Source organism: Oncorhynchus masou, chromosome 9 (genome assembly GCF_036934945.1).
Source record: "Oncorhynchus masou masou isolate Uvic2021 chromosome 9, UVic_Omas_1.1, whole genome shotgun sequence".
NCBI lineage: Eukaryota > Metazoa > Chordata > Actinopteri > Salmoniformes > Salmonidae > Oncorhynchus > Oncorhynchus masou.
In genome coordinates, this window is record NC_088220.1 from 62,102,057 (window position 1) to 62,119,024 (window position 16,968).

The following is a 16,968-nucleotide window of genomic DNA, read 5'->3' on the forward strand; positions in this document are numbered from 1 at the left end:
AAGCACTCTCGTCTGATATTATATATTTTTGCAAGAAACCCATCTGAAGAATAACTCTCATAGCAGACTTAAGTGTAGGTGGGTGGGGCAAGTGTATCACTAACTTCTCTGCCAAAACGAGAGGCACAGTGATTCTGGTACGGAAAGGAATTCCCTTTCTACATAAAACCACCCTTGCGGATAAAGAGGGTCGGTATGTGATCGTGATAGGAGAAATCCACTCTACCTCAGTAACTCTACTAAATATCTATGGGCCAAACATTGATAACCCCTCTTTTTTCAAAAGAGTCCTTGCCCTGATTCCAGATATCTTCCATACTAACCTGGTCATTGGAGGGGACCTTAACTGTGTGCTAGACCAGTATTTGGATAGATCCTCTACCCGACGAACCCCTACCACCTATTCAAGCGAATTCTTGAATACCTACATAAATAATTTGAACTTATTTGATATATGGAGGATCGCTAACCCTACGGGTAGGGAATACTCCTTTTACTCTCATGTTCACAATGTTTACATTCGAATTGACTACTTTTTGTTGGATGCTAGACTACTCCCCTATACCTGTAATGTGAGGTATCATGATATTATAATCTCGGACCACAGTCCACTCACCTTCTCCCTGAGATTGGGTGACATTGTACCAAACGAGAGGGTCTGGAGGTTGAATCCTCAGCTCCTCACAGAACCAACATTCTGTGAATATCTTAAAGACCAAATTACATTTTTCTTTGATACCAACGACAACACAGAGACCTCCCCAGCATTATTGTGGGAAACACTGACGGCTTATCTGAGAGGCTGTATCATCTCCTTTCAGGCTGCCAGGAGTAGGCGAAACAGAGGAGAACTGGAAGAACTGGAGGGAGAAATTCACTTACTGGATAGGGAGAATGCTAGCCACCCATCTATGGAGAAACATAAAAAATTACCCCTTTAAAATTTGAATATAATCAGATTCTCTCAGCTAAAATTGCTAAATCTTTTCTCTATGCCAAGCAAAAATATTTTGAGTTTGGTGACAAACCACACAAATTACTCGCCAGACAACTTCGAAAAAATGTGAGTGACCGAATGATTCACAAAGTTAAATCTGCATCTGGGGAATTACTCTCTTCCCACAAAGACATCAATGACAGATTCCGGCAGTTTTATGAGACTCTATATACATCTAAAGCGGATCCTAACCCCTTAATTATGCAAACATTTTTGGAGGACTGTAATCTTCCTGCCCTGAACCAGGAAGATTCTAACTTCCTGAATAAGGAAATATCTCTTGATGAAATTCGAGAAACAATTAAATCTCTAAAGAGTGGCAAGACCCCGGGCCCAGATGGATACCCTGGTGAATTCTATAAAACATTCAGCAACATACTCTCTCCCTACCTGCACAAAATGTTGGTTCAGGCCAATGAGGATGGAGCTCTCCCTTCTACTTTGGATGAAGCGTTCATTACAGTTATACATAAGAAGGGTAAAGATCCAGAAGAGGTAGGGTCATACAGACCAATATCTCTCCTTAATACAGACCAAAAGATTTTAGCAAAAACTCAGGCTAACAGGCTTAGCACTTTATTTGGCAAATTGGTCCACTCGGATCAGACCGGCTTAATCCCTAACAGAAACTCATTCTTCAATCTCAGGCGCCTCTTCAATATTATGTATTCTCAGAGGCTACCCAACGTGGACCTTGCCGTCATATCTCTTGACGCCGAAAAGGCCTTTGACCAAGTTGAGTGGCCCCATCTAGTCAAGGTCCTACAGAAATGTAATATTGGAGATGAGTTCATAAATTGGATCCAGCTTTTATATAGGAACCCCTGTGCCAGAATACTCACTAACCAATCATTGTCGCCCCGATTTAACCTTAACAGGGGGACAAGGCAGGGTTGTGCGCTGTCGCCTATGCTCTTCGCCCTAATTATCAAACCCCTCGCTCAGACGATTAGATCTCATGCAGCAATACACGGCTATAATACTAAAGATACTCTAAATAAGATTTCCCTATACGCAGATGACATCCTCCTCTATGTAACAGAACCCCAGGCTAGTATCCCAGCTATTCTTGATGTGATCAATTTGTTTGGTACCTTCTCGGGATACAGAATAAATTGGAACAAGAGTGAATTAATGCCCATATGGTCGCAAAACAACTCCTGGCTAGAACATCTCCCATTTAAGTTATCTTCAGAAAAATTGACCTACCAAGGAATTGTAGTTACCAAACAATACTCCTTACGATTTAAAAATAATTTCCCCTCTCTGATACAAAAACTCAAAGCAAACATACTATTTTGGAGAACTCTCCAAATTTCTCTGCTCGGGAGAATTAATGCCATTAAAATAGTCTTCCTCCCACAACTGCTCTACCTACATCAGAACGTCCCAGTATTCATACTTAAATCCTTTCATAAACAACTGGACTCAATTATCAATCCTTTCATCTGGGATTATAAAACACACAGGATAGGTAAAATACACCTCTGTAAATCCAAGATGGAAGGAGGACTGTCTGACAATCCTATTATACATAGCACGGTCCGAATCCGTAAGCAAATTAAAGTCCACTTTGAGCTTAGACCAATGTCATTCATGCTCCCTGTCGCCAGGAATCCCTCCTTTGCCCCTTCTAACCTTGATAACACCTTTGAGCGATGGGGAGAGCTGGGGATAAGTACCATAGGGGATTTATACATAGAAGGGACCTTTGCTTCCTTTGAGTTGCTGAGGGAAACTTATAATCTTCCCAGAAGTCATTTTTTCAGATACCTACAAATTAGAGACTACGTTAGAAAACACCTCCCAACATTTGGGAATGCTAAACCTTCCATGTTTGACGGATGCATAAAAATATGCCCCACCTCAGATAAACTGATATCGCGTCTATATGATGCTTTTCAATCTGTTAGCACACCTTCTACAGATGCCATCAAGGCAAAATGGGAGGAAAAACTAGGGACTGACATTTCTGTGGCAGACTGGGAAGAGAGCTTGGAGCTTGTTTGCCAATTTACTGAGCCATAATTTGGTAGAGGGCGCTTCCCTCCTTTTCCAAAACAACAAGATTAGTTTTTTTGAAGAAATGAGACCGTACGAGATTAGTTGTTTTTGGGGGTTGGTTAATCTGTTTAGGGACTCAGATACTCCCAGGATTATCAGAAGCGGGTCAGAAAAAAAAAGAAAAAAAAGTTAAACAAACTGAGTCCTTAGTCTTGTACTGCGCAACGTGACATCAACACGTTGTGCTGTCTAGTATACACATACACATGTAATAACACCAACTGTGGAATAAGTCAAGGGCTATGAATACTTTTTGAAGGCACTGTAGCCTATAGTTTAGGCCTACTCTACGTGCTCAGCCATGCATTGAACTGTCTTTTTTGCAAACAGTGATTGAGTTATATTATTAGCCAAAATGATGACTATGCAATCTACTCATCACATTAGGAATAGTAGGCTATCTTACATAAGCCTGCAAAAGTGAATGGAATGCTTTATTATAAAAGCCTATTTTAGTGAAAATGAGCTTCCCCAAACTTGACACTCATGTGCCACCTGCCTATGGCTGATTTGCAATAAAAAATACCTATTTCCATTTCTATCTGCGTGGGCAACCCTTATGGCATACTGAACACAACATAGCTCATAAACATAGATTAAGTCACCACAATATTTCACCCATTTTGATATACTAAAGAGAGAAACCTGGTGAAATCCCACTTCAAATGGCATGATGGTAATATACCACATTTCAAAGTGTGACGTGCTACAGCTGGGGAGAATGCAAATGGTTACCGCACAATTAACAGTATTTCTCACAGGCTACACTCACGTTTTTATCTGCTCTTCATGCAAAGCAGACAGGCGTGTCTTTTTCACAATGTAGACTGACATATTTCCAAGTACTCTTGGCAGAAGCTTTAATATTATCTGTCTGGTGGCTGAACCCTGCTCTAGTGACTAGTAAAGTTATTAAACCCATTTCAGAACAACCCAACACCCCTGATCAGAGAAGGGAAAATCATAGAGTATGTCCATCCTCCACATGTCCTCTCACCACCTCTCCTCTCAGACTGTTCTCTTTACTTAAACAACAGTTAATGACTCTCCCTGGAAAGTTTACAGGGATGTGTAAAGCATATGGTATAATTACAGTTACTGTAAAGTGGAGACCAGTGTGTGTGGATGTTGTTGGGGAAACCATATCCGACAGACTGTAACAGGAGTGTCGTATCAAGTCTGTGGCTGATTAGAGAGATTGACTGGTGAAGACAGAGCAGAGGGATACCTAGTACTGTAGTCAGGAGGATCTAGTTAATGTGCTGTTTGTGGAGGAAGACTATCTTACCATGATCAGGCCGGTTGTGATGGGGTCGTTGCATCCATGGCACAGCTCTCCGAACTTGGCCCAGTAATCCTTCTTGCAGAAGAGCCGGCCCTCCTTCTGATAGTACCAGTGGGACAGGGAGGCACTGCACTGACAGCATCTGAACAAGGAGAGCGAGAGGAATTATGTGCATGTTTGTAAGTTTATTTGGCAGAGCTGACTTCATATAACTGGCTAAGTCTTTAAAACCAGTACTGGCCCAGGTTGACTTCTTGTCGGTGCTGAAGAGTAGACAATCCCAGCACTAAAGCTTCTTGGTTGATCATACATAGCCATCTATGGATAGCACTTATAATTGTCAGCTTGAAAATGCCTTTCAAAGTTCTTTCCTCGTTGCACCAATCCTGGCAGTGCTGGATTTGGCCTCCCCCTCTGCACAACATTGAACTTCTCGTTGAACAACAAATTAGCCACCACATCCTCCTCAATAACATCTGCGACAGTTGCCGCCATTGTCACAGACTACAACAAAAGCATGGGAAAACTATCCTACTGCTCACTATTGGCTCATCAGTAGTGACATGTCTAGGCCTTCATGTTTTTTTCCCAAATAGTCCCACCCATTGCACCCAAATGTGATTGGTTCATTCACCTGTCATTCCAAATGTCTGCTCTAATAAAGCTTCTGAAGGCCTACCCAATGGCTGGCTGAGCTAACTAGATTTTTCTACCCAGGGAAAGTATTCTCTTTCCAACACAAACTGAAGAGATGAAATCAGAAGATCATAAAAATTATTCAAAATATTAAGTTGAAATTAAAGCAACATTTTATTTAAAATACATTTTCTGAAGGCCTAGAAGGCCCTCAGGCTCACCCACTGATTAGAGCCCATCAACGGGCTAAACCACTGACATGTGTCTTACTGAAGTTAATGCATCAGAGATCTGAAAGTGATGAAAGTTACATTTCCTTAACCACTAAGACTAAAGCAATACTCCCACATACATTAAGTGTTAGACCAAAGTGAGATCACAGATAAGACACCTACACATGGCAATGCTGTCCAAATACAACATCCAACTATAACAACATGGTTGTTTATCCAGTGGCTTTTGATCCACAAAACTAGTTTCACACACACAGGGGAATGCCAAGGTAAACATTACATCACCATTATAATGTCGACTACGATTGAAAAGTGATTTTATACATTCCAATAACCTTTGATTTAGAATAAAAAATCTCAGCTATATAACCACATGTATAAACCGTGTGGTTCAAACGCTGTGAATGCTGACTGGCTGACAGCCATAGTGTATAAGATTGTATACCACGGGTATGACAAAGCATTTATTTATTTTTACTGTTCTAATTACTTTGGGAACCAATTTATAATATTAATAAGGTACCTCGGGGGTTTGTGGTATATGGCCAATATACTACGGCTAAGGGCTGTATTCCAGGCCCTTAGCCATTGTTTATTGACCATATACCACACCCCCTTGGGCCTTATTGCTTAATTATATCATAGACATAAGGGGCTATCTGCATGTGGAGATCTTAAGGAATGGACCTACCGCTGTCAGTAACAGTACATTAAGAGAACTGATAGTGAGATATCTCTCGCAGGAAGAGAAGAGGAGAGAACAGGGCAGAGCTGAATGATTTGGTAGTGATGTCAGGCAGATAGAGATCATTGGCTGATAGACAGGGTGAGTACTGAGGAGTGAAGGGGAGAGGCGAGGAGATGACAACACAGACAACAACACAGTCACTAATCACAGAGACACACACACCAGAGGAGGCTGATGTTAGGAACTATAGGCGGACGGTATCAAATACATAAAACACTCCGTTCCATTGATTCCATTAAGGTCATTACTAAGAGCCCATTCTCCTATAGCTCCTCCCATCAGACTCCTCTGACAAACACTTCCATCAGCCTTCCTGGTCCCTTGTCTCCTCTCTGGCCTTCCTCTGCCATGGAGGGATCAATAGGAACAGACCTGGGGGACTCAGGGGGACTGTTGGTCATCAATCCCCATCTGCTGCCTCTCTGCTGGGCTACAGTACATCCAGACCAGAGGCCTAGAAGGGGAAAGGAGATGGGGCAGTGGGGTAAGGGTATGGGGTGTAATGTTAACAAATGAATCTTAGGGGCCTGGGGACTGTGGGGAGGGAAGCCTATGGAGAGGGAAATGGGAACGGGACCAGAAGGGGAGTGGGGATGAGGGCATTGGGGTACGGTAGAGGATGATGGGGGGGAAAGTGAGTGGAAACCCATTGAGGCACTGGAGTGGACAGATAATTTCCCATGGGTTTCTGCAGTTATCATCAGTCTTCTTTAAGTCTATCCAGGACACACATGCATGCACCCCTGCAGAAACACACACAAACACTGACATGTACACACTGAATCGCACACACAGTGAACATGTGAGTGTAATGGTCAAAGACAGAGCTCCCACTACTAGACCCTGATCCTGCTGCATGCAGTATGCTGAGCATGTGGTGTGACGATAGGAGGCAGAAATGGGTCAAGGGTAGCCAGAGGACAATCGCAGCCACACTACTCTACCTAGTCAGCAGTCCCGTCTTCCAGCTGCACCTCCCCCTCTCTACTGCAGAGTCCCTGCAGCCTCCTGCAGAGTCAAAGTCATACCTGGGCCTTCTCTACACACACAGGCATATCAGTACACAAAGCGCTTCAACGCTATCGAGCTAAATCCAAGCTGGTCACTTTATCAGGGAAGGGCATGTAGCGCTGAACTGTACTGTATCAGAACACCATATGAATATGTTACCCACAGTAGCAGGTAATAGTAGTATGATTACATCCGAGTAAAAGTGTGAGTGTATGTGCTTGTGGGATACCCTTTGGATTTGTGCCTGTGTGCACACGTCCATGCCTGTGTGTGTGTGCGCATGCGTGCATGTTTGCATTACAGGGGGCACATAAGAGGATTAACTGTTTGAAAGACCCAGAGAGAGACTCTCTAACCCATTGTACCAAATACCCCGCTGGATGACTAAGAGCTTGCCCTGAGTTCTGTACTACAACTTCTTATACACGAAGGGCGCAACTGTGGTTTTTGAGGTGGGGGGGACATACACTACATGACCAAAAGTATGGACATCTCATTCCAAAATCATGGGCATTGATATGGAGTTGGTCCACCCTTTGCTGTAACAGTGCTTTCGACTCCTAGACTTTTCACATTTTGTTACATTACAACCTTCTTTTGAAATTGATTTAAAAAATGTTTTCCTTAACAATCAACACACAATACCCCATAATGACAAGTCAAAAACAGTTTTTTTGAAATGTTAGCAAATGTATAATAAATAAATAAATACACTGCTCAAAAAAATAAAGGGAACACTTAAAAAACACAATGCAACTCCAAGTCAATCACACTTCTGTGAAATCAAACTGCCCACTTTGGAAGCAACACTGATTGACAATAAATTTCACATGCTGTTGTGCAAATGGAATAGACAACAGGTGGAAATTATAGGCAATTAGCAAGACACCCCCAATAAAGGAGTGGTTCTGCAGGTGGTAACCACAGACCACTTCTCAGTTCCTATGCTTCCTGGCTGATGTTTTGGTCACTTTTGAATGCTGCTGGTGCTTTCACTCTAGTGGTAGCATGAGACGGAGTCTACAACCCACACAAGTGGCTCAGGTAGTGCAGCTCATCCAGGATGGCACATCAATGCGAGCTGTGGCAAGAAGGTTTGCTGTGTCTGTCAGCGTAGTGTCCAGAGCATGGAGGCGCTACCAGGAGACAGGCCAGTACATCAGGAGACGTGGAGGAGGCCGTAGGAGGGCAACAACCCAGCAGCAGGACCGCTACCTCCACCTTTGTGCAAGGAGGAGCAGGAGGAGCACTGCCAGAGCCCTGCAAAATGACCTCCAGCAGGCCACAAATGTGCATGTGTCTGCTCAAACGGTCAGAAACAGACTCCATGAGGGTGGTACAAGGGCCCGACGTCCACAGGTGGGGGTTGTGCTTACAGCCCAACACGGTGCAGGACGTTTGGCATTTGCCAGAGAACACCAAGATTGGCAAATTCGCCACTGGCGCCCTGTGCTCTTCACAAATGAAAGCAGGTTCACGTGACACTGAGCACGTGACAGACGTGACAGAGTCTGGAGACGCCGTGGAGAACGTTCTGCTGCCTGCAACATCCTCCAGCATGACCGGTTTGGCGGTCGGCCAGTCATGGTTTGGCATTTCTTTGGGGGGCCGCACAGCCCTCCATGTGCACGCCAGAGGTAGCCTGACTGCCATTAGGTACCGAGATGAGATCCTCAGACCCCTTGTGAGACCATATGCTGGTGCGGTTGGCCCTGGGTTCCTCCTAATGCAAGACAATGCTAGACCTCATGTGGCTGGAGTGTGTCAGCAGTTCATTTTCATTTCATTTAAGTCATTTAGCAGTTCCTGCTAGATGAAGGCATTGATGCTATGGACTGGCCCGTAGTGGAGGCCACACACACACACTACTGAGCCTCATTTTGACTTGTTTTAAGGACATTACATCAAAGTTGGATCAGCCTGTAGTGTGGTTTTCCACTTTAATTTTGAGTGTGACTCCAAATCCAGACCTCCATGGGTTGATAAATTTGATTTCCATTGATAATTTGTGTGTGAATTTGTTGTCAGCACATTCAACTATGTAAAGAAAAAAGTATTTAATAAGAATATTTCATTCATTCAGATCTAGGATGTGTTATTTTAGTGTTCCCTTTATTTTTTTGAGCAGTGTACATGAAATATGACATTTATGTAAGTATTCAGACCCTTTAATCAGTACTTTGTTGAAGCACCTTTGGCAGTGATTACAGCCCTGAGTCTTTTTGACGCAAACAAGCTACAGATCCTCTCAAGCTCTGGTTCCAAACTTCTTCATTTAAGAATGATGGAGGCCACTGTGTTCTTGGGGACCTTCAATGCTGCAAACATTTTTTGGTACCCTTTCCCAGATCTGTGCCTGGCATCCTGTGACCTCAATTCCTTTGGCCTCACGGCTTGGTTTTTGCTCTGACATGCACTGTCAACTGTGGGCCCTTATATAGACAGGTGTTTGCCTTTCCAAATCACGTCCAATCAATGGAATTTACCACAGGTGGACTCCAATCAAGTTGTAGAAACATTTCAAGGATGATCAATGGATGCAACTGAGCTCAATTTCAAGTCTTATACCAAAGGGTTTGAATACTTATGTAAATAAGGTATCTGTTTTTTATTTGTAATACATTTGCAAACATTTCAAAAAACCTGTTTTCCCTTTGTCATTAAGGGGTATTGTGTGTAGATTGCTGAGGAAAATGTTTTATTTAATCAATTTTAGAATAATGCTGTAACATAACTAAATGTAGAAAATGTCAAGGGGTCTGAATACTTCCCGAAGGCAATGTATAACAGCCTCCACTCTACTGGTAAGGCTTTCCACTAGATGTTGGAACATTGCTGCGGCGACTTGCTTCCATTCAGCCACAAGAGCATTAGTGAGGTTGGGCACTTATGCTGGCCGATTAGGTCCGGCTTGCAGTTGGCGGTCCAATTCTCTATGGAGGCCAGTCAAGTTCTTCCATACCGATCTCGACAAACCACTTCTGTATGGACCTCGCTTTGCGCACAGTCATGCTGAAACAGGAAAGGACCTTCCCTAAAATGTGGCCACAAAGTTGGAAGCACAGAATTGTATAGAATTTCATTGTATGCTGTAGTGTCCCTTCAATGGAACTAAGGGGCCTAGCCTGAACCACGAAAAACAGCCCCAGACCATTATTCCTCATCCACCAAATTGGCACTATGTATTGGGGCAGGTAGCGTTCTCCTGGTATCGGCCAAACACAGATTCGTCCGTTGGACTGCCAGATGGTGAAGCGTAATTCCTCACTCCAGAGAACGCGTTTCCACTGATCCAGAGTCCAATGGCGTAGAGCTTTACACCATTCCAGTCGATGCTTGGCATTGCACATGGTGATCTTAGGCTTGTGTCCGGCTGCTCGGCCATGGTAACCCATTTCATGAAGCTTCCAACGAACAGTTCTTGTGCTGATGTTGCTTCCAGAGGCAGCTTGGAACTCAATAGTGAGTGTTGCAACTGAGGACAGATGATTCTGTGAGCTTGTGGCATACCACTTCGTGGCTGAGCCGTTGTTGCTTCTAGACTTTTCCACTTCACAATAACAGCACTTACAGTTAACCGGGAAAGCCCTAGCAGGCCAGAAATTTGACGCACCTACTTGTTGGAAAGTTGGCATCATATGACCGTGCCATGTTGAAAGTCACTGAGCTCTTCAGTGCCATTGTACTGTCAATGTTTGTCTATGGAGATTGCATGGCTGTGTGATCGATTTTAAAACACCTGTCAGCAACGGGCGTGGCTGAAATAGCCAAATACCCTAACTTAAAAGGGTGTTCACATATACTATATATACAAAATTATCTACATGTTGAACATGAACAGGCTGAACTGGCCCAGTGGCCCACCATCCACCACACAGAAAACACAATGGTAAATATAGACGTGATAACGTGAGATGAGTAATGGTCTGTGGTGAAGACCAGAATGAGATTAAGGTCTGCGTGTCAGATACACATAACCAAAATATTCGGAGACAAAATGATGATCTGAACCAAAGGAATGGTTACAGAGAAAGTGTTTACTGGATATAATACTGATATGAACTACAAGGCAGACCTCATATCTATTCATATCAAATGGTCATGCTTTTGTCTTGCCCACGCAGCACAGGGTTCGCTGAAAGCATTGAGAGAAAGAAAAGACATATGAGAAAAAAAGAGGAGGGAGGACATGCTGTTGGAAGCATAAGGGTGGAGTTTAGCAGAGGAGAGAGAAAAGAGGTTTAGCTCTGCTGAAAGAGATAGAAGGAAAGGATATGTCAGGACAGGGAGAAGAGGCGCAATGCTTAAAGGACATAGAGAAAGAGGACGGTAGAGGCAGGGAGATGAGCTTTGCCAAAAGGACGGAAGGAAAGGGATAGATGGGTTTTTACTTGATGATTTGAGTGACAGGTCCCCAGGGCTCTGTCATCAGGGTCAGAGGGTAGAGTGAGAGGGTGGGATAGAGAGGCACTGAAAGGACGGATGAGCTGAGGGAGAAGTGGAAGGATGGAAAGAGAGATGAACAGGAGGCTGACAAATGACTTTTCCATAAGCAAACAGACAAGCAACGAGGAAAGATCCCAGATTCTGAGATGCCAGACACCCAGTTGCAACCACCTAGGAGAATAGAAACATCTAAAGAAGGGGGAGAGGTGAGTCACAAAATCTGGAGACCCCTCTTTCACCCCTGCATTCCCAAATGGAATCAGCCAAAGTGCCTTGTAATAAAATGTATTAATTAATTAAATGAATTATCCTTGACCCCCCCCCCAGCAAAACCCATGTTATATTAAATCACCACTCACAGAGACAGGGAGACAGACTGATCAAAACACTGACAACTGTTTGACCAAAACGGTTTGACCAAAACACCGGATTCATAGAGAAAGTGAGAATTAACTAATCCATTCACTTCATATATATATAAAAAATGATATGTAAACTCTGTGTGATCACCATAGTTTGGCTATTTTTTTTGCATAGCATTGACTCTGATCACAGTTATTGTCATAGATTCAGATATTATCGCATTAGACTGATCGTATACTTTAGTCATCTTATTTACAGCCTTTTGGGGACCCTCCGGGAGAATTGTCACCCTGAGGCAAAATATTTTAGTGTCCAGAGAGAAAAAAAAGTTAATTCTACACATTTTCCATGGGTTGGAGAGAAAACATAGCAATTTATGTATAATACATTAATGCAATTCTACTCATTTTGCAATGGGGCAGAGAGGATTTTTTCCAGTTTTACAGCTAATTTCCTGCACTTCTACCCCTTTGGCCATGGGGTGGGGAGAATTTTTATTAGTTTAAAATGAGACAATGTCCATACTTACCCATGATGTTGCACAACAATTTAAGTCAATACATCATAGTTTTAGTCAAAGTATGATATATTTGGGGTTGAAATGGGAAATCCGAAGGGGTAACTTCGGAATGTTTTCGTGACAATGCCATGCGTTTCCTCTATGATATGACATGCTAATACTTTTCAGTCTACGTTTATTTTCAGGGCTTGGTTTTATTTGAATGTTACCACCCACCAGCATGTCATTATTTATTAAAATCAGGAACACCTGCAAAGTCCTTCTTTCATGAGTCGCAACTGAGCTGAGCAATATAATACCAAACAGCTTTTTGCTGTAGACGCCTGAGCCATGGAGCAAATTAAAATAGAGGATGCAAACTTGTGTTTTTACACCTCCACCTTTTACCAGCAAATGATCATAATCCATTTTAGTCATTTAGCAGACACTCTTATCCAGAGCCACCTACAGCAGTGAGAACATACATTATCATAATCCATTTTAGTCATTTAGCAGACACTCTTATCCAGAGCCACCTACAGCAGTGAGAGCATACATTATCATAATCCATTTTAGTCATTTAGCAGACACTCTTATCCAGAGCCACCTACAGCAGTGAGAACATACATTATCATAATCAATTTTAGTCATTTAGCAGACACTCTTATCCAGAGCCACCTACAGCAGTGAGAACATACATTATCATAATCCATTTTAGTCATTTAGCGGACACTCTTATCCAGAGCCACCTAGCGGACACTCTTATCCAGAGCCACCTACAGCAGTGAGAACATGCATTATCATAATCCATTTTAGTCATTTAGCAGACACTCTTATCCAGAGCCACCTACAGCAGTGAGAACATACATTATCATACTTTTTTTTCGCACGGTTAGGCAGTGCAGTTAGGCTATCCATATTACCGGAGCTTCATCTTATTATTTTTATCTAGATGGTGGATTTGTGGTTGCAATTTATGGAACATGACAAAATTTTGGAGATAAGAACAGATGGCAAAGTCAAATATACTGGCTTCCCCTAACCATCCGTGGCAAAGTTTTCCCTAAATGCTTATGACAAATCCAGCTCCAGAACCAGCCATAGCCTAGCCAGCTGGCAAATCGTTTCAAAACAGTGTAGCAACAACAGATAACATTAGCTAGCTAGATAAGGTTAGCATGCTCGGTATCTACACTGACAGCTATGTTGTTATTTATCCACTCCACCTGGAAAACATTCCCACCCCCAATCATGAATATGTATTAGCAGCCTGCGCCATTCATTGGCGGTGGAACCTAAATGAGAATTTCTGTTATAGGATAGGAATTTCCATTGAAATACGGGCAGCATTGCCCTTTGGTGGGGGCCTTTAAAGCTAAATTCCCCAAATTCTACCATAACTAATGCCATGTTAATATCATATCTGCGTGAGAATGACTAACACAATCAATTGGGGCCCACTGGAGGGCAGGGCCCCTGGGCACATGCCCTGTGTGCCATGATCACTACAAGTTTAAATAGCTGGCTAGACTAACTATCAAACAAACAATACATATGGCTAATTTCCTAGTGGACAAGGGGCCCTAAGCGACCAGCTTATGTTGCTTATACCTGGAGCCGGTCCGCTGCTTTACCATGCAAACCATTTGACCCAGGTCAATATCTGACCAAGATCAACAGCTTCCAATGATTTTAAATGGATATCAAAGCAAAGGATTCATGAATATAATAATTGTGTTTGTTTACATTAATAAAAGTATGCCAATTTGACCTGTCACTACGGTAGGTCACTCTTTGATTTAGCTAAAGATAGAGCTATTGATCAGGAGGAGTCACACACACACACACACACACACACACACACAGCATATTTGTTTTACTATCCTTGTGGGGGGTTTAAATTCATTTCCATTCAAAATCATATTTCCCCTAACCTTAACCCTAAACCTAATTCTCACCTTAATAGTAGCCCTAACCCTAAACATAACCCCTAAGCTTAAAAGATAATTTGTCCTCGTGGGAAACGTCCCATAAGGGATAATTTTCTATATTTTACTTTCCCTGTGGGGACATCTGGGGATTTCCAGTAGCCACAAGAATAGTAATACAAGCCCACCCACAAAGGTTTCAGACTGAGTAGACACAGTGGTTTCCCCAGTTCTCCAGGGAACAGACACATATAGCTGGAAAGTTTCCCCACATAGGTAGTGGTTCTAACTCCTACACCAACATGCCATCTCAGCTGTGTACTATGATCTATTGGTCACCCTGTAAACCAGTACCATAGTCTCTAACTAAACAATAGCAATACTGTAAACTGTTTTTTCTGTTTCTAGGATTAATGTTACTGCAGCACTCACATCACATACAATGTGTTGATTCCACTGATAACCCCTCACATCAGTTGGAGTATTGCTTGAGATGACATTTCAATACAAAAATTGGCATCACAAGACAACCGTGCAAACTATAAAATGTTCACGGTAACCTAAAAGACAGTCTATGTAACAATCAAACTCTCTGGTGGGACTCTTCAAAATGTCAGTCTCACCATCCTTTCTCCCTGTCTGGATGACAGAGGTCATGGTATGACATGGGCAGAGACACCTCTGAAGGAAGTGGGTCATGTCTACAGGAAGGGCTCTCTGTACTGGGCAGGGGAGGAGAGGACAACAGGAGAGATCTTCCAACAAGGCGTTGACCGATTTTAAGGTTTAAATATTTTTTAGGATGTAGCATTATGAAAAGAGCAAGAAATCATGTGCCACACATGTAGCCTCCCATTTCTCTCTCACACAACACAGAATAATCTATTTTGTGTGTCCAATGATCCATCCTCTGTCCAGTTCCATACATCTAAAAGATGTCAGACATACAGTAAACCGTGTGGTCAATAAATCAATATTCCACAATCCACAGTTGAACGAGCAATAAATTGCACTAAAGAAATGAGACAACATGATTCATTAGTTAGCATGTCTATTGAATGCTGATGTATTTTATAAACAAATTACAATTTGTTTTTAAATCAGTTGGTTGATTAGTATCTAAAATGTAATTTGTGTCTATATTACATCCGGTGCTTGGTAATTTGTGTCTATATTACATACAGTGCTTGCTGTTGTTGTGAGTGGGTATTGCCGGCAAGACTGCAACCCACACCAAGCATGTGACTATGAGGAAATATGACCTAAGTCTTATGAGAGGGGGCCGAGAAAGAGAAAGAATGAGAGAGAAAGATATACAGAGAGAGCGACAGAGTATGTAATGGAAAACAAGATGAGGAAACGACAGCATCAGGGAGACCAGGGAGACACCTCTCCTGTTCACATCTTGTCAACAAGCCAGTAACGTTTCCACTGGAAGGGAATACCAAGACAGGGATAGAGGGGGGAATTCCTGGCAGGGGGCCAAGTTCTACCAATCTTCTTCAGTGGAACAAAAAAAAGAGTGAGTGAGTGAGTGAGTGAGTGAGTGAGTGAGAGAGAGAGACCCACACAAGGGTGACAACCAACAAAATGAGACACATTCATCACAATCCCAACCAACCTCCCCCTCTCTGCACCCCCTTATTGTCATTCCGCTCTTCTTTATCATTCCTTCGTTGCCGTCTCCCCAGACACCCTTCACCCCAGGGCAAAGCAGTTCCCAGACCATGATGTCACTCCCCTCACAGAAAAAGCATGACCTAATCCTCTCGGTGGCCCCTCCCCATTGGGTGTTTTCAAATCCTCCCAGGAAATCCCATAGCCAATCAGACACAGGCCGAAACCCCTCCCCTGCAAATGCAAGCTCAGCAAAGAGCAGGCATAAACCCTCTCAGTGCCGGGCTCAGCTATCCCTGTGTCAGCCATCCCCAGCTCTCAAGAACAAAAAGACCAGGGAAAATATCGTCTGTGCATTTTCATGTGGTGGAAAAAAAACAGTGGTTGGCTGGGTTGAGTTCTAAGATGGCTGCTGAACACCCGGTAGCTTTTGTCAATGGGGAACAGTTTTTGTTGTAGCACCGGCAGTCTATTGGTCTATTAAGCAGGGGCATTGCAGGTAACGGAGCTGTGTGGTGGCTGTATGCTGGGGGGTAAATAGTGTGGCGGCTGGGGGTGAATAGTGTAGATGGAGGCAGTTTCCTTTGTGCTCGCTAAACCCTGTGTTTGTATGGCTTTCAGCAAAGCTATCTATGCACATTCTGTCTGTCTGGGGCAGACTGGACTGGAAAAAGAGAATGGCCGGTCATTCTTCAATGTTCCACGACCACGGGCAAAACAAGACATGAGTGATGGAGACTATCAGGTGCCAACAATATTGGCCTCTGGTCCTGTCCTAGTATCAGTGAGTAATCACTGTTCAGAGGACCACAATGTATAGAAGTAAAAGTACAACTTTTTGTGTTCGGCATACAAATATGTTGAGTCCTGGATGTTGGGCAATGTTGGACTGATATAACTGGTAAAGTGAATGAAAAGGTGTAGAAGTGAAATAGTGAATACATTCTATATCTGTAACACTGGGATAAGGGAGGTCAAATATCATTTCTGGAAGTCTGATAAAGGGCTTGTATTACAAGGCCAAAAGTTTAAAGCTTGGGAGTGGGATTTTAATCAAAAGAAAGAACCTACATGTATAGACAGACTCCCTTTTCCTTTGTAAATGTCAGATTAACAATGGAAAGTTAGTCGGTGTGCAAAA

At 42.9% G+C, this 16,968-nt stretch overlaps 1 protein-coding gene across 2 annotated transcripts in view; it reads right to left on the bottom strand.

Annotated features, from left to right (window-relative positions):
- Positions 1–16,968, bottom strand: part of LOC135546404 (LIM domain kinase 1-like) — a 79,828-nt gene that overhangs the window by 43,004 nt on the left and 19,856 nt on the right. For both annotated transcript variants that reach the window (XM_064974796.1, XM_064974797.1), the window contains one exon: positions 4,350–4,488. In XM_064974796.1, the coding sequence (XP_064830868.1) occupies positions 4,350–4,488 (139 nt within the window). The remainder of the gene's footprint in view (positions 1–4,349; positions 4,489–16,968) is intronic.